The following is an 18,666-nucleotide window of genomic DNA, read 5'->3' as shown; positions in this document are numbered from 1 at the left end:
GTGGTAAACTGTGGTTATCTTTGCTTACTTAATACAAAAAAACAACAACAACAAACAGATGGATTATTCAGCGGCCGAAAGAGAACAGGACAGACACAGTAGTTGTCTGAGATGATGATGTGATGCCAGAACCGCTCTATCTCCTTATGGGTGAGTTTTCATTAACGTTGTTAATCTACGAAACATTAGTGTTCAGTCACATACAGGGACATTTTTTCTCATGATAATCCACAGTGCGTTTCAGAATGTTATGTGGCTGCATAGTTATTAACCAGCTGCATTGTTATTAACCAGCTCCACATGTGCTGATGTGCTTGAATCATGAGTAAATGACACAGCTTTGTGTATGAAGTACTGACTTTGATGCTAAGGATTTAGCAACAAGCTGAGAATCAGCACATCATCAACTCATCCAGGAACAGACTGATCCATCCACACTACACCAGACAGCCACTTCAATGTATTTCATTAGTGCCTGGAGTGGCAAGGCAGTTTGATTTCTTCTCTCTTAAGTATATATAGTATATTTTGTTTTCATGAAACAACAAAAACAGATGATGGAAATACAGTGGTATGCAAAAGTTTGGCCACCCCTGTAAATTTTCATGATTTTCCTTTATAAATCTTTGGTTGTTTGGATAAGAAATTTCAGTTAAATGTATCATATAGGAGACAAACCGTGTATTTGAGAAGTGAAATAAAGTTTGATTTACAGAAAGTCTACAATATCAGCAGATTCTGGAGAACAATGTCTAGGAATCACTGACAAAACTGAAGTTGTGCCGGGGCTGGATCTTTCAACAAGACAACGACGAACACAGCTCAAAATTTACTAAGGCATTCGTGCACAGAAACAAATACAACGTTCTGGAATGGCCATCTCAGTCCCCAGACCTGAATATTATTGAACATTTGTGGTGTGATTTACAGCAGGCTGTCCATGCTCAAAAACCATCAAACCTGACAGAATTGAAGATGTTTTGTAAAGAAGAATGATCCAAAATACCTTCTGCCAGAATCCAGACTCTAATTGGAAGCTATAGGAAGCGTTTAGAGGCTGTTATTTCTGCAAAAGAAAGATGCACAACATTTTTCTTTTGTGGTGCCTAAACTTATGCACATGCCTAATTGTGTTTAAATAATCCTTCCACACTTTCTGTAAATCATATAAACTTTATTTCATTTCTCAAATATCACTGTGTTTGTCTCCTATATGATATATTTAACTGAAATTTCTTATCCAAACAACCAATGATTTATAAAGGAAAATCATGAACATTTACAGGGGTGCCCAAACTTTTCTATACCACTGTATGACTAAACAAGTATAAGGACAATAAATTATAGCAGAATAAGCCACCCCCCCTTCCTATATTTTTAAGTTATTTAATTTCAAATCTTAAGAGGCTATTATGTCCAGTTTTGTATGTATTGTATATGTATTGTTCTGTGTAGCAGTGTAGTTCACAACACTAGTATCTCTGCTTAGAGAGGCGTGGTTTCACTGACAGCTTAGACCAGGAGGGGGTTGTGCTATGTAAATGTGATGATTCTGTGTCTTGTCTCCCAGAAGGTGTAAATCTTTGAGGCTAAAAATCCCCCTTAAAGCAGTTTGAGGAGTGCCTACATTCAAATGGCGACATCTTCTTCAAATATTATCTGATTAACATGTGCTGGACATTGTTGGAAAGCTTAGAAATCACACTTCCAGAATCTGCAATTAACTCAAAATGTCCCTCGGTAGACTTGTGACCGGTTTTGCCATGGCTGGCCACATATCACTTCCTTAGAAAATGTTTATTTTGAAATCCACATCCCATCTCATTTCAGGTGTGTTTTCTTTGATTACCTACACCTGAACTATGTGTCACACTTTTGTGAGTTTTGTAAACCTCTGATAATGATTTTATACCTCTGCCTGATATTTTGTCGATATTTTGATTACCTACCTGGTTTTTCATTGATTTTCCCTTGTACCTCTGTGTCAAAACCTGAACCTTTAGTTCAAAATAATATGATGCCAAAAATGCAGGAAAGGCTAAGACCAGCTGGGGGGTGAGTGAGTTTGGTGAGGTTGAGGATCAAGAGTGAGGCAAACATAAAGCTATGTCCCAATCCATGGGCTGAATCTTCTGCCGATTGCATCCTTCGGAGGAGATGGAAGTGAGGCGCTCTGAATTAAGAGGGTCTAGCCCATAGAGTGCTTCCTGTTTACATCACCAATTCTTCTGCTGGCATGCAATCCATTTGAAGGTGTGGTCGGCTGTATTTCAAATCCAATTGAAATGGGACAGTCTACGTTGCTGCACTGTGATGCATTTTGACACTGAATGCACACTCCGGAGGATCCAGCCCATGAATTAGGACACAACTACAGAGAAAAAGAGCAGAGAGTAAAACGAGTATGTCAGCCTTCTACCTGTGAGGGGTTGTAGAGCTCCTGCAGGGCACTGCGGGACCCTTTCCTACAGCAGCTGTCCACCATGAAGGGGTTCCTCCGCATGACTGCAAATCAGATGAGACATCAGTCAGAACAAAATACTTTTTGCTGTGTTTCCATGATGGTATGGTTTGGTTTGCTACAGTACGATACACTTCAGAATGGTAAACAGATCAGGAATATCATACATGGAACAGACTGAACCGGATCCTCATTTTACACATCTGACACAACTCTCTAAAGAAACAGAACACAAAAATGATGGAGAAGATTTTTTAACCACAAATGTATATTTATTATCTGTATCCAAAGGCAGAGACAGAGTAAGTCCTCGCATCATTCCCTCACTCATGTCAGTTCTTGTGACTGATAGCAGAGTGAAATCTGGCTTCTCTCTATTTAGCTGTGGACTGGACACCTTGTCAAGGACGCCACTTTGGGAACCATCACTTTAAATAAATTTGAACTGCTGCAAGAAGGAGGCTGAAAGCTAAAGGGATGAATAATGTGACTATATGCCAAGGGCGCAGTCAGTGTTCAGTGTCTGTTTGCCTGGATCTCAGCTCTTTACACAGCTCAATACAGAGCAGTAGCTGCTGGCAGTGTCTCAGTGCAAGCAGTCAGCCCAACACTCTGCCCCTGTCGGCACACTCCGTCTCTCCAATGACTCTGCATGGAAAATTGCTGAAGGACGGCAGTGCATCGACAGGACGGAGAGTCTTACTTCATCTGCATCACACCTGTTTATCAACATGCAGTAAGGAGTTTGAAGGCAATAAAGCAAATGTGCCGAGTGTACTAATCAAAGGGAAATTGTAATGACATAGGATTAACTTTCTGTGAGAAACATACTGTCAAGACTGATTTGACTCATCTTTCTTGAACATTGTTGTTCTTGTTCTGTCAAGCCACAGTAATCCATATAAAAGTCACAAAGAGACACAAAACCACCACAAACAAACCCTCCATATTTATTCTACATGTTTGCTTATACACTTTGCACTACAAAAACAGGATGCAAAGATGAAATAAGGTGTTTAAATTTAGAATCTAGTCTTGTCTTTCACTTAAAGCCAAAAAGAACATTGTTGCTGACACTTTCACATCTTTGCTGGATTATGACACAAATGAATCCGTCACAGTACCAAATGTGGGCAGGGCGCCATTATTATGATGGCAACCCCCAATAGGAATGGATAGTTTTCTGTGTCAGTCTCAGCTGCTCCAACAGTAGTGATGACAAAATACACAAGTATTCCCTTCATGAGTGAAGGTGTCTGTGTAGAGATTGTGTAGAGATTCAGAAAAACCAACATATCTGCCTTTCTTTAATTCATTTATCAGCTCTGTATTATCAATTTACCCTCTTCATATGTATGTTATCAAGTTAGTAAATTACAGTCACTCTCTCTATGTTGCTATGAAACGCTAAACAGTTCACCGTAAAAATAGGCCAGAGCTGTAATCCCAAGAAAACCAGCGTGGTTTGCTCTGTGTGGCTGCTGTAATCATGGGTCCAGATCCAAAATCAAACAAAGATTTTCAGCAATGCAGATTCACTTGTATTCAAAGACACTTCAAATCTGATTAGCTGAGTGTTAATATGCACGTGGTAATCTACACTACATGTAATTAGTCTGCATTTCCTAGACCTCCAGTGCTGTAAGGGCTGGAAAAGCTATGCCAGTTGTAATACTAATGTTCTGTAAAACAGTACTCAAAGGCTTATGGCAAGAGGTCTTGGTCAAGATAGAATGACGTGTGTGTCTGGTTTCAGACCTTGGGTTGACCAGGCACTTTCAAACTTTGCATTTGAAATTTTTATAAAGTTTTTCAAATGCAACCAAAGTGTTCCCAACTAAAATGCAGTATGTGTATCAGTATGTTGTCTGCTATCAGGAGATGGAAAGTCTTTCTGGATTTACAGAATTGCAAAATATTTTTGTGGCAATTTACAATTATTCTGTAAAGTTTGCTAGTTCAGTGCACTGCTATCATTTCAGTACATATGCAGTTCATCTTGGTCATGACGGGGTTTGGACCTTGGACGTGACTTGGACATGGTCTTCGTACACTATAGTCTTGGTCAGTAGGATCAATCTAATGATTGATCGTCACATCCACACTCTGTCACTTCAATATATACAACTAAAACATTAAGGCCAAAATCAATCACACATAAGGAGTTGAAGAAACATTATCTCATAAGTTTGCAAATGACCAAAGGTAGACTGAAAGATGAATAAAACATTAATGACTTCTATGAAATAGATAGTAATTCTTTAAAGGTCTTGATCTTTTCTTGATCTTGGTCTTGGTCTTGGTCATGACTTGGTCTCAGTTATTGTGGTTATGATTACAACACTGTGTCGTGTCTGCAGTCTTAAACCAGATCCACTGACACTGCCAGACCCTCAGGGAGCGAGCTGAGTGCTTGTAATGTAATGAGTCCCAACAGACAGCCATGACATTCAAATGCCATGGGGATCAAACTTTGATTGATAACTTTGTTGCTATAGCTGCGCTTTATTCATGCAGTTCACCACTGTATTCTTCTGCGGAAGATGTATTCAGACATTTACTGGTGTCTCGGACGAAAACTCTCAGTGCAATGTTACACCCTGTGGAATATTTGCCTTTACAGCTGGCTCATGCCAAACACACATGCAGACTCTTGCAGGCTGAATCAGCAGAGCTGTGGTGATTAGAGAAGACAGGCTACGGTAATGAGGACACCGTGCTGGTGTTTGGGACTGCACCACATGGCACACAGCTGTGATGTGTCGGTATCTGCAAGCAGCACAAGAGAGTTTTCCACTAATGATGACAGACACCAAAATAATCCCTAAATCACCACACTTCACTCTCAATCTCAAACTGCTGTGGTAACACAACAAATCCACTCATCCCACAAGTTCACCCTGAAAATGTGACTGTTTATGACTCATAATGTGATATTTCACGAATGTATGGAGGGAATCATTTTAAACTTAGCATGAACATAGACTTGGACTTGATGGACTGATTTGATTTCAAATCCTTAGGTGATGTCACAAAAAAATCTGGAGGGAATCCTTTCAGATTTGCAACAAATGTTCAGTGAAGGATTAACATCTTACATTCAAGTCAATCAAGGCCATGGTGGCCTCTTCATCTTTAAATGCAGTGAACACCTGCATCTTGCATGAGTTTGGGAAAAAGTTGCATGAATTGAAAATGAAACTGTTGGTCAGTTTAGCAGTAATTATTTTCACTTTTTAACTTGTCTTAGATAAGGGATTTTATTTACCTTCTACCACATTTGCTTCTTCCCAGATTTTCTAATGCCACTGGCAGAAAGTCACAAACACAACATATGTATCCTATAAATTATGAACGTGTTTATGATAGTGCTCAGTGGTCACCCTCATGGGGCTAAAATGGGCAAAACAAAAATCCTGCAGAAAAAAGACATTACTTACAGCAGGCTAAACATGGAAAAGGCTTAGCTTTAAAAAAGTAGAAAACTAGTAAAACCAGTACTGCTCTCAGCAGACCACATGCACCACATCTCATTTTAATAATATAACTGAAATACACCATGCAATATCAGTGCAATATCTGCAATATGTGACTTTGCAATGTCTACTGTAACATGTACTTGACTGACTCTAACCTTAAACTAGAAGTAAACCATATATGTCCCTCATAAGTTAAGGGTGTGAACAGGTTAATAGGCAAATCATGACACATCACCAACAACACCACTGCTGCAGCACATCGGGCCTAAAGTGTGCTTTTTGTGCACCCTGCCACACGTTTTCCCAGCAGTTTTATTAAGTCAAAATATTATCAATATATCACTGCCTCATTTGGTCCAGGCAGCCAATCAAATCAAGCACGTGCGGGGCTTTACAATCCAAAACCTTCATTTTTTATGGACGTTTTCTCTTCTGCATCAGAAATAGAGCTCAGTGTATTCTCAGTGTATCTACAGACGCACAGGCTGCACCATTTGTTTCCCAGCTCGCTCTTCAAGGTGTTTTTGAAGCAGCTCTGTGACTGTTGTGATGCATCTCTGTCTGTAAAAAAAGTGGGCTGCACATTTCTTTGTTATTGGAGCAGAGTACTTGCTATATGAAGCATTATATTTTTGAAATTATTTGACGTTAAATGGTAAATTGGAACTGACTGCATTTTAGACACACTTTTTAAACACCAGTGAAGAAAACACAAACTTCACTCAAGAGCAGTGGGCAGCCCGGGGAGCAATGTGGGGATGGGTACCTTGCTCAGGGGCACCCAATCTCTTGACCTGTCCCAGGATTTAAACCATGACCCTACGGTTTCAAGCCCAATTTCCTTCCACTAAAGGGCTGAACCTATTCTTCAGAAAGACAGTGTGATGTTTCAAAGATATGAACAAGTAACAAGAAAAAGAAATACAAAAAAGTGGTATTAAAAAAGCTTTTGCTTCTGGCTGTTGCTAAGAGCGTATCCATGTCGGACCAACAGTAATCCAGTCATTTTTAATACAGAAGGAAAGATCTACTCTTTGAGCTGCACAAACATCAAAACACAGTACAGAGAACAGTAAACGGTGTTCTCTGTCTTCAACTTTTTCTTAGCAAGTATACTATTTATTCCTCCTGCACACTACCATCATCCATGCAGCAGAAAATGCACCCAAAACACTGCCATCACTAGTTTACTAGTCCTTTTAAGAGCAAGTGGGGACAAAGCTGGCACACTTCCAGCTTAATACAACATGCAGGCCCCTCTGTCTTCCACAGAGATCCATGGGGAACGCCATGGAGGGAGACTCACCTACTCACGAGAGACTCTGCTGGACCTGCGGCCTGCTTCCGTGGTTCTACAAACTACACCTTCTTCCTTGAATGGGATTCCTCAGCAGCATCCACAGAGGAATCATTACATCAAGCGCATTCGCATAGAATGTGGAAAAGAAATAGGAGGCTGCCACTACCTGCAATAACTCTCTCCAATGTGCGCTCATTACGCAACAAAATAACTGAACTTTCCGCACTCATCAAACTTGACTTGGACTACCGTCAAACCAGCCTATTTTTCTTCACTGAGACATGGTTGTCAGAAGAAACATCCAATATCAGCCTAGATGGATTTAAGATCATCCGTTTTGACAGAGACTCTAGAATGACGCAGAAGTCGATTGGGGGCGGGCTCTGCATGGCTGTCAACACAAAGTGGGCTGTCAACTTCACTGTCAGAGAGACTGAATCCAGCAAACACCATGAAATCATAACAGTGTAGTTCAGGCCTCACTACCTTCCCCGTGAATTTACACAGATCACAGTTGTGCTAGCGTATGTCGCTGGACCTGATAACGCATTTGCATCAGAGCGCATTGCTGACTGTTACAACAGAGCTGTCAATCAGAGCAGCGACCAGCCTGTCTTCTTGCTCTGGGATTTTAATAGATGCGATGTCACCACACTGCTTCCAAATTTGGAGCAGTATTTTACTACACCTACCAGACTTGACAGAACGCTGTATCTGTATTTCAGTAACATACCAGGAGCCTATGTCTCAAACCCCGCCCACCACTCGGTCGCTCTGACCATAATGTCATTCTGCTGCTTCCAAAATACAGACAAAAACTAAAAACAGAAGATTTACAAACAAGTCTGAAACAAAGACTGTTGATGCATTAATCCTCAGGAATCCCTTAAAAAAGTCCCTAAAGTGTTCTTCGTGGCAGAAAACCGCCCCTTGCCAAAAACTGCTGTAAAATGATTATATGTTAATATTTTTTCCACTTTAAATGAGTCAATCTTTTAAAGCTAATTCAGCCTGAAATAAACATATCAAATATTAATAATATTTTTGAAATTTTAACCCTTTAAAGGCCAGTTTGTTTTCACAACTCCACTGTTTTCTTATTGAAAAAAACAAAAAACAACAATAACTTCCATAAAATACATTTCAAGAGGAATTTAATTATACTCACTATTGGGCCTTGAGATGGGTCAATGATTGGCAGAAACATTTATTTTGAAGCACTGTTATTTTTTTTGCAGTGTCAGATTTTCCCCAAAAATCCCTAAAGTGTTCTTCGTGGCAGAAAACAGCCCCTTCCCAAAAGCTGCTATAAAACATTGTCTATTAATATTTTTTTCCACTTTTAATTGTCAGTCTTTTAAAGCTACTTCAGCCTGACATATACATGTGAAATATTAATAACATTTTTGAAATTTTAACCCTTTACAGGTCACTTTGTTTTCACAACTCCACTGTTTTTTTTGAAAAACAACAATAACTTCCGTAAAATACATTTCAAGGAGAATTTGATAATAATTATTATTAGGCCCTGGGATGGGTCATTGATTACCAGAAACATTTATTTTGAAGCACTGTTATTTTTTTTGCAGTGTCAGATTTTCCCCAAAAATCCCTAAAGTGTTCTTCGTGGCAGAAAACAGCCCCTTCCCAAAAGCTGCTATAAAACATTGTCTATTAATATTTGTTTTCCACTTTAAATTGTCAGTCTTTTAAAGCTAATTCAGCCTGACATATACATGTCAAATATTAATAATATTTTGGAAATTTTAACCCTTTACAGGTCACTTTGTTTTCACAACTCCACTGTTTTTATTGAAGAACAACAAAAAACAACAATAACTTCCGTAAAATACATTTCAAGGAGAATTTGATAATAATAATTATTAGGCCCTGGGATGGGTCATTGATTACCAGAAACATTTATTTTGAAGCATTGTTATTTTTTTTGCAGTGTCAGAATTTTCCCAAAAATCCCTAAAGTGTTCTTCGTGGCAGAAAACAGCCCCTTCCCAAAAGCTGCTATAAAACATTGTCTATTAATATTTTTAATAGACAACACAACAACCTTGCATAGCGACCCCTACTGATCGGGTGGGAAATTTCAGTGCACCCGTTGGGGAACTATGGAGGCTCGAGGGGTCTCCATGGTTACGCAGTCAGATAACACATTACGCAGTCAGAGAAGTATAATGTGGCCTTAAATCATCCTCAGAACCAGTGGCGTGCACAGACATTTTGGGGGGCAGGAGCTCAGTGAAAAATAAGGGCACTTTATGCGGCATGTAGAACTGACGGCTGCCATATTATAGCAGTGTGAGATTTAAAAAATAAATAAACATTACAGGCACATGTTGAACGTAATTACATATTTATTTATTGTGAGCGTGACCACTCTCTAAAGCAGCATCCTCCTCCACAGGTCTGATGACCTCACTGTGATTTATTATTTTTATACTTTTCTTCAGTGAGGAAAAGGCGACAACTAAAACAGTGGATTGAATAAGGAGTGGGAGAATATTCCAGCCATACATTTCCAGAAAGCCATTGTTTCTGGAATGACCGTCCTCTGCATTTTTTGGGTAAGGCATGTCTGGTTGACATGGGCCAATGCTGCAGCACATTGAAATGAAGCTGTCATCACACTTGATATTAAATGTTTCAACATGTGAAGGATCTGTTGGATATTGCATAGCTGCTATCTTTTTAATTGTGTCATCTCTTTCACATACAGCTGCTAAATCATGCCTTTCTTGTTCTCCCTCATTTTGGTCATCAGACAGCACTTCTGATTCTGTAACTGTGCATAGACTTGGTGCTGCTAAGGACTCTGCTTCATCTGTAGCTGAATCAGGAGATTCATCTATCTCAACTTCTTTGCTGGTAGATGGCCTACTGCTTCCATGCTGTAGCTTCCTAGAATAGAATAATAATAGTTTTAGTAATAGCCTATTTTTTTAAGGTTGAATATAGCCTATTAAGGCAAATACAAGATAACTGCAAGTCTTGTAACATAGAAATAACTTGTTGGTACAAAATAATATAATTAGCTAAAAAAAATAGCTTAATGCCTAATTTAGTACAGCCAAACCACTTTTTGTAGTTAAAATAAAATGTGGACAGCTTTTAAGATATTTCAGTAAAATTAGAGGAACAGTTCCTTTAAAATCTGAGCTTTAAAATGCCCTAAACAGTGAACATGACTCTTGACTCTGACCTTTCATCTTCATCTTCCTCCTTGGGTGGATGTTTTTACCCAGGAGAACAGAGAGCTGCTCCCCTGGGCTGCCTGCTGTAACTCTCTTTGTTTTTCCTTTCTTACCCTCTCCTTTCTAGGCATTATGCTGCAATTGAAAATAGACCAACAATATAATACTCTTTATATTATATTTCAACAAAGCACAGGGCTACTGTTTCTGTTTGTCATTTAGCAAATACATTTATAATAATAATAATTATAAGTGTAAATTATGTAGCCTAATGTAAACCTATACAATAGCCTACTAAATATTCATCTTAAGTAAGTATACTGATAGATTCACATGCTGTAGGATACCAATGACAAACTCTAGCGGTGGTCATCATCACGTCATATCTATTATTGATTTTGGGTAGCGTCTAGCTTGTTAAGCAGGTGAGCAGTCGACTAATTTATGCCCAGCTGTGTGGCTTTGAGAGAGGCTCTTCACAGCAGAAACAAATAAATGCAAGTTATAGCTTGGCAACTGAGGCTTAGGGGGCAAACAACACACTCGACTCGATTCATTTATGTGTTACCTGGCTGGTGGGCAGGTGTGCGTGGGCTGCAGGCTGTGCACTGTCGCAGCCTCCGTTTGTGTCCGCTCTGCGCGTTCACGTTGACAGAAGTGTGTGCGGGTGTGGAGGGAATATTAATTGGGGCATTATTATCACACGCTTTTAATCGACGAGCACTTATAGATGATCATGTTAGCATGGACCACAAAAAAACAACAAAAAAAAAAAACTTTCAAAAGGGCACTTGCTTGGTCCTGAGGGCAAAGGGCAGGTGCTTTAGCACCACCTAGTGTCTACCTGTGCAAGCCACTGCTCAGAACTCACTAGGCAGTTTTCATAATGACTTTTATTACACTATCACAGATATAATTCCCATAAAAGCTTCACAGCAGTTCGTGAAAAGACATGAGGCCAGTATCAAGTGGACTTATCTGCAAGCACCACAAACCACATAATCCTCCTCTCCTTCAGAATGTTACGGTGGAGAACGAAACCTCACAGACTCATGTTTCCAGGGTGAACAAACTGTGTGGAAAGCTCGTGTCCTCCTGTGTATGATGTCACCTCCTCACTCACATCTGCCTTTTCCCACAGTCTCAGTAACTCTGAGTCAGAGCTGCCCTCTCACTGCCTGACTCAACATTCCCCATCACTAAAAAGGAAAGAAATGGTTGCCCAGTGGCTTTAAGAGAGGAACTGAGACCTTAGATGGTCACTTAACTCTTTTTGGCTGTTTCATTACCCACAACAACACACATGATTCATCGCAAAGATGAGTATCAGCATGGAAACTGTTGGCAAAACATGAATCACACAGATGGTGAAAATACATACATGATTAAAGTCTGAGGGAGTTTTTCATGTCAGTCTACAGAAGTGTGTAAAGGAGATCTTTCAAACCAGATTGAATCACAGCCGTCAGGAGCAACCTGGGATTAAAGGGATATTTCACCGTTGAGAAGATGAATGTCTATTAAAACTAGATCATCTATGTAGTATAAATGTGAAGTAATATTTGAAGCAAGTGCCGTCTTGGCTGAGAAAGGCAGAAAAATGCATTTATCGCTCATGTACACGAATGACAACAACTCCCAGAATGCACAGTGCTCGCTTCCTGCAAGATTTCACACTACTGCCATTGTAGCTCTGACTCCGAGAGAAACAGACGCGTCCATGAGCAGACAGCGTGATACACAGACACAAATCCCCAAGGGGAAAAGCCATAGTTGGCGGATACATTACGGACCTGCAGGTTACACAGGATTGTTCTCTATTGTGCTAAATTATACCGGGACGTGCAGTAAAAACAAGGAAAGGACAATTACACACACATTATATACACGTAATCTGTTAGCAAAGTAAAGTCATCTTGCTTTCGTTGGGGAACAATGTCAGTGTTATTCAAATGTTTTATTCTTATTCATGTTTGTTCAAGACGCCTATATAGACAACATTATAATGTTCACAGCTCACCCAGTTGGTATATTTTGCTGAAAGGTTTGTTTTCCTGAAAAAGAAAATTCATATTTTATGTGTAAAATGTACACATAAAATATGAATTTTCTGTAAAGGACAAGGAATACATTTAATGTATTCCTTGTCCTTTACAGTTGAAGCATGGTTTAATCAAGTCTTGGAGAAACTCTTCACAGCATCCAGCTCTGCTCCTCTTCACCACTGTGACTCCAGCTGTCCCACATCAGATTCTGACACCGCTCTACATGTTTCATTATTTATTTTTTGTTTGCATATTGTGAGACATGCTTTTAGATTTGGATCCTTGTTGATTTTAATTTGTACTCTTGAATATGATGGTAAAACATTTTCCTTTGTGAATAATAAAGTTATTTTTTCACCTTCACACCCTGCATGCATTTGTACACTTGTGTAAAGTAAAGACTTGTGGAAGGAAGCTGAATAGTTACTGCTTTTGTTATATTACTATACTAGACAAGTTAGAGTTACACAATAAAAATGATGCAGTTGTCATCAGTAAACAAAGTAGCTCTAATTCTGAAGTGTTTATCAACCCTTTTCCTCCAAACTAGCCTACGCTGTCGGGGGCCGACAGCAAGGGGTATATCTGTGAACTTGTCCAATCCTCAACTTTCCAATATACCCAAAGTATATGCACTCGCACCTGCCACTAACTGTTTTAATTAATTATTAATAAATTCAACAAAATAACTGTTAAATATTATGATATAATGCTGACTACACTGTATACATGTTCAAAGTATCCATATAAACTCGATATTGAACACAGAATACCTGAACTCATAAATTTCTCTCTAGTTTTTAATAAAACTAGTTAACCTATTATACCTTGTTAAATATTATGAATATTAAAATGCTAACCACACCTGCCATATCTTCAAAGTGTCCAAATGTCATGAAAAAGCATACACTATGTTTATTAAATTTCATGAAAAAGCATACAATATGTTCAAACTTTCCATTCAATGCATTGATAAAGAAATGGAGGCTTAACTATTTTATATATGATAATTAATACATTTATATTATAATGTAATAAATATTATGAATAAGTGCTAAATAAACCCATGATATCCTCAATGTGTCCAAATGAGCTCAATAATAAAGAAAAAATGCCTTAACTATTTTTTCTGTGTTCACTAATAAGTTAACCAGTTAACTTATTATGTAACTATTACCAATCATAGCCAAAGTAATAATGATTGTACTTGTAGATAGATAGATAAAGATAAAGCCGTTTTTAGCATAATAAATTAATTAATCTGCTAATTAATAATAAAGCTACAAAGATATGGATAATTCTCAGGTGGTATGTGATGCCCATGCAAAATTTGAAGCCAATACCTGCAATACTTTGGAAGATACAGGAAAAAATATGGTTTTTATATCATTAATTAATTAATTAATTAATTAATTAACTAGTTAATAATAATGGTAGACAGCTCAAAATCAATAGGGATCATCTACATGTGGTATGTGATGCCCATGTAAAATTTGAAGCCAATACCTGCAATACTTTGGAAGATAAAGGCGAAAATATGTTTTTTATATCATTCATTCATTAATTAACTAATTAATAATAATGGTAGACAGCTCAAAATCAATAGGGATCATCTACAGGGGGTATGTGACCCATAAAAAAAATAAGAAAATTTAATCTCAAACGCCTTTCCAGTTATCGCGTTAACGGCCAGAGCCGGTCGTAGCTGTTAGCAAAGATGGCGGACACCGTGTTTACATTGTGGGAATGAAATCTCGTCCAATGGACAAGAAAGTCTCGTCCCCCTATGGGTGAGCCTAAAAAGTGCAGAAATGGCAGTTGTAGTTTCAAACACTGAAAGAAGCTATCCCATCAGTGACATCAAATGACGCGAATTGCGTCATTTGATGCTACTGATGGGATAACTTGTAAAAGGGAAAACAGATTTTTTAACAACTGAGTGGAAAATAGAGGGAGGGAAGCACTTTTTAAAAAAAATACTATTGCTATACTAGCAATACAAAGCCACATGAAAATCGGTGAAGTATCTCTTTAACTCTGTCATGCATAGAGGTCACTACAGGGGACAGCTATTCAATAACTATTTTCTTGCATGAGGGTGTTGATGGTAGAATTGCACACTCGCAACCACATTGGATCTTTGTGCACCCCCCATACACTGCCACCCACTGGTCAGGTAGTGCAAGTGCAACCAATAAATGATGTAAACCAAGATGGCCGACAGAGGAAGAGAAAAGCCAAGTACCTCAGGAATATCGTGCCAATCCTTCTATAATAGAAGACCCTTGCAGGTAATTTTGTTGCATTGTTCAAGGAACGGACATTTAAAAGACAGAAGTTAACGGGAAGATGGGGAGTTGCTGGCGGAAGACCAGGGAGTTTTCAGGGGGATCCAAATGAGATTTTATTGTGTCAATGGTGGGAAATGACGATGGCCTGAGATATTTTGTGTTTATGGTGGAGTCTTTGGCTAATGATGGTGGGTATGAGGAGAATTTCTGTAGACTGGAAGGGTGGAGATGAGGATGGATGTTCTGGGGAGGAGGGGGTGTGTGGAGTAAACAGTCATGCAAATGCATTTAATTGAACAGCTTGGTGAATGTTTGCAGTTGGCATGCTGCTACCAATCCAGTTTGGGTGAATGCTGTCAGGTTTAAAAAAGGAGGAGTGGTCACAGAATAGTTTAAAATTGCCAATAAAACCAATTGCTCAGGCGAGGAGGTGTGGGGGGCTCGCCCCGGACCACCACCTCAGACCAGGTGGGCGATCTGTTGGGAGTGGAGCAGGAAAATGGCCGAGGACAGGTGGAGGGGTCCCAGACACCCGTGGAGTTGTTTGCTGCAATCCATAAATCTGGACAGCATGACTTCTTTACTCCTGATTTACTCTGATATCCTCCTTCAGGTCAGATATTTTTTTATTTGCATGGAAAAGTCGTAAGTAAGCATCAGAAGGCATGGTGATTGGAGTTTTGGATGCCAGTGCTGCCTGAGGTAAAGCTTGTACTAGCACTAGCACTAGCACTTCAGCTAGCAGCCGGCAGCTAACACGCCCAGCTCAATGGCACGACAAGTGTCCTAGATTTGACTCAGAGTGGGTCTTCTTGATATAAGCTTTAGTGCTTAAAAATTGGATGTTAAAACTGAATGTGAAAAACGCAGTGACAAAACGAAAACACTTTAAAATACTATCTAAATGAAGAACATATCAGAGAGTAGACACGCATTGATTAAGCCTATAGTCCGTGAGCCAGAGGGGTTGGTCGTTACCGAAAAGGTGGCAAAGGCTACCATACCTTTTCTGAAAGCTTAGAATCTCAGCTTTTCACTGATGTATGATGGCCATCTGACAAGAGTAGCTGTTTTCAGTTATCACACATAATGTAAACTAAGGTTGAGAAAATAAAGCGCATAAATCAACAGAACACTGACATAGCTGAAAATGTATATGGGACATATTGGAATATTTTATTTTGTTATGTTTGGTATCATTTTAAAGGGGAGACTCTGGGCTTTCATTTAAATCCCTTTGTGAACATTTAAATCCCTTTGGATAAGTACAGCCAACCCTGGAGCTCTTCAAACCTTTAATCACACACATTTTTCTGCCATTTCCACCTGAGTCATCTTTTGTCTTTTAATCCTGTGGCACCAGGGAGCATCAGAGAAACAAAATCTAAACACTGGAATACTGGCATGACCCTAATGATTCAGAACATTTATAATTTACCCATATTATCTTGCTTGGAGGGGGTGATTTTCAGTCTCAAATCAGACATGGCGTTTGAGAAAATAATGTGTATAAATTAAGCAGAACACTGACATAGCTGAAAGTCTAAAAACGGTATAACAAATAACAAATGAGACATGGTTTCCTGTGTTTTAAGGTGTGTTAAATCCAATTATGACATTGCCATTACTGTAAAAGGTCAAGGTCATGACCTTTAGGCATGGTTGATGACATTTTATGACATTTTCGCACAGATTGGATCATTCAAGGCCACGACACTAATCAAACTCCTCGTCAGAGTCCTCATCAGAGGAATAGGATTGTTCCTCATCAGCAAAGTCATCCTTCTTGTTTTTGCACTGTCTTGCATGGCATAGGTCAGTGCAGGCTAAGTTGTTGGCAACACACTGACACGATGGAGTGACACAGTCCCTCTTGCATGAGCAGGACAGAAACTCAAGTACTGCTTGACTTACTGCTGGACTTGGAGCTGTACATTTGACATATGAACTCCTGTAAGGCTGCATACAACTCAGGTGTCATTGTCCAGTCTGCCCCAACCTTCTGAAAGGTCTCACAGAAGTTTCGTCTTTATATTCGACATAGTCAGCATCATTGACATGTACTTGTCTTAATGTAGGCCTATGTGATAAACTGGGTAAGTTTTGTGGTGATAGGCCTATATAAAAGTGGGGACCTGATATAAATTATATGCATTGGGTATGTATTAAGGACCCTTTATTATATATTTACCTCAGACTTTCAACTTGACATATCAATAAATTAGCCTAGCGGTAATAGCACTGTTTCTGTCTTTGAAAAAACGCCATGTCTGATATAAGACTGAAAATCACCCCTTCCAAATCAGATAATATGGGTAAATAATACATTTTCTGAATCCTTAGGGTTATGCCAGTATTTCAGTGTTAAAATTTTGTCTCTCTGATACTCCCTGGTGCCACAGGATTAAAAGACAAAAGATGACTTAGGCGAAAATGGCAGGAAAATGTGTGTGATTAAAGGTTTGAAGAGCTCCTGGGTTGGCTGTACTTATCCAAAATGTTCACAAAAGGATTTAAATGAAAGCCCAGAGTGCAAGACAGTGCAAAAACAAGAAGGATGACTTTGCTGATGAGGAACAATCCTATTCCTCTGATGAGGACTCTGACGAGGAGTTTGATTAGTGTCGTGGCCTTGAATGATCCAATCTGTGCGAAAATGTCATAAAATGTCATCAACCATGCCTAAAGGTCATGACCTTGACCTTTTACAGTAATGGCAATGTCATAATTGGATTTAACACACCTTAAAACATAGGAAACCATGTCTCATTTGTTATTTGTTATACCGTTTTTAGACTTTCAGCTATGTCAGTGATCTGCTTAATTTATACACATTATTTTCTCAAACGCCATGTCTGATTTGAGACTGAAAATCACCCCCTCCAAGCAAGATAATATGGGTAAATTATACATTTTCTGAATCATTAGGGTCATGCCAGTATTCCAGTGTTTAGATTTTGTTTCTCTGATGCTCCCTGGTGCCACAGGATTAAAAGACAAAAGATGACTCAGGTGGAAATGGCAGAAAAATGTGTGTGATTAAAGGTTTGAAGAGCTCCAGGGTTGGCTGTACTTATCCAAAGGGATTTAAATGTTCACAAAGGGATTTAAATGAAAGCCCAGAGTCTCCCCTTTAAAATGATACCAAACATAACAAAATAAAATATTCCAATATGTCCAATATAGATGTTCAGCTATGTCAGTGTTCTATTGATTTGTACGCATTATTTTCTCAACCTTAGTTTACATTATATGTGATAACTCAAAACAGCTACTCTTGTCAGATGGCCATCATACATCAGTGAAAAGCTGAGATTCCAGGCTTTCTGAAAAGCCTGGAATCTACTGGAGCATGAGGGAGGAGTCCAGGCCAGCGACGATCCCTGCCAGCCGTCCCACTCCAGCCCCGAGGAGGAGGTTCCCAGCAGCATCGGCTCCTGCACCACACCCACACACACACACACAGCCGGAGCATGCATCGCTCCAGTCCACTAACCACCCTCTGCCGTCTTTTCCACAGGGCCCAGCCTACGTGTCTGATCACCTGGCACTCCGGGGGGCTCCTCAGACGCCAGGGCAGGTGTGCTGGCGGTGTGGGCAGCCCGGCCACATCAGGGCGGAGTGCCCTCTCATGGAGGTGGGGCAAGTGGTTCGGGTTGCTGGGCCACCGGCCCCCTCCCCCGGTTCGGAAGGGACGTACCGTATACCGGTATGTATACAAGGGGGTACACACCAAGCTCTGCTGGATTCTGGTTGTGAACAGACCATGATCCATCAGCGATTGGTTCGACCGGGGGCATTGTTGGAGGCATCGTGGGTGAGGGTGAGGTGTGTGCATGGGGATATTCACGATTATCCGGTGGTGGCTCTGGAAATTTATTTTA

The 18,666-nt window shown here is 39.6% G+C and overlaps 1 protein-coding gene across 1 annotated transcript in view; it reads right to left on the bottom strand.

Moving 5' to 3' along the window:
* The window catches only part of chst11 (carbohydrate (chondroitin 4) sulfotransferase 11), a gene marked incomplete at both ends in the record, with an annotated part of 139,446 nt that overhangs the window by 62,688 nt on the left and 58,092 nt on the right, over nucleotides 1–18,666 (bottom strand). Inside the window, one exon of the mRNA XM_083906919.1 lies at nucleotides 2,420–2,505. Coding sequence (XP_083763045.1) covers nucleotides 2,420–2,505 — 86 coding nt within the window. The remainder of the gene's footprint in view (nucleotides 1–2,419; nucleotides 2,506–18,666) is intronic.

The sequence above is a fragment of the Microchirus variegatus genome (assembly GCF_963457635.1).
Source record: "Microchirus variegatus genome assembly, chromosome: 20".
Classification (NCBI taxonomy): Eukaryota; Metazoa; Chordata; class Actinopteri; order Pleuronectiformes; family Soleidae; genus Microchirus; species Microchirus variegatus.
Note: the sequence above shows the minus strand (reverse complement) of the source record. Positions and strands in the feature narration are given on the sequence as shown.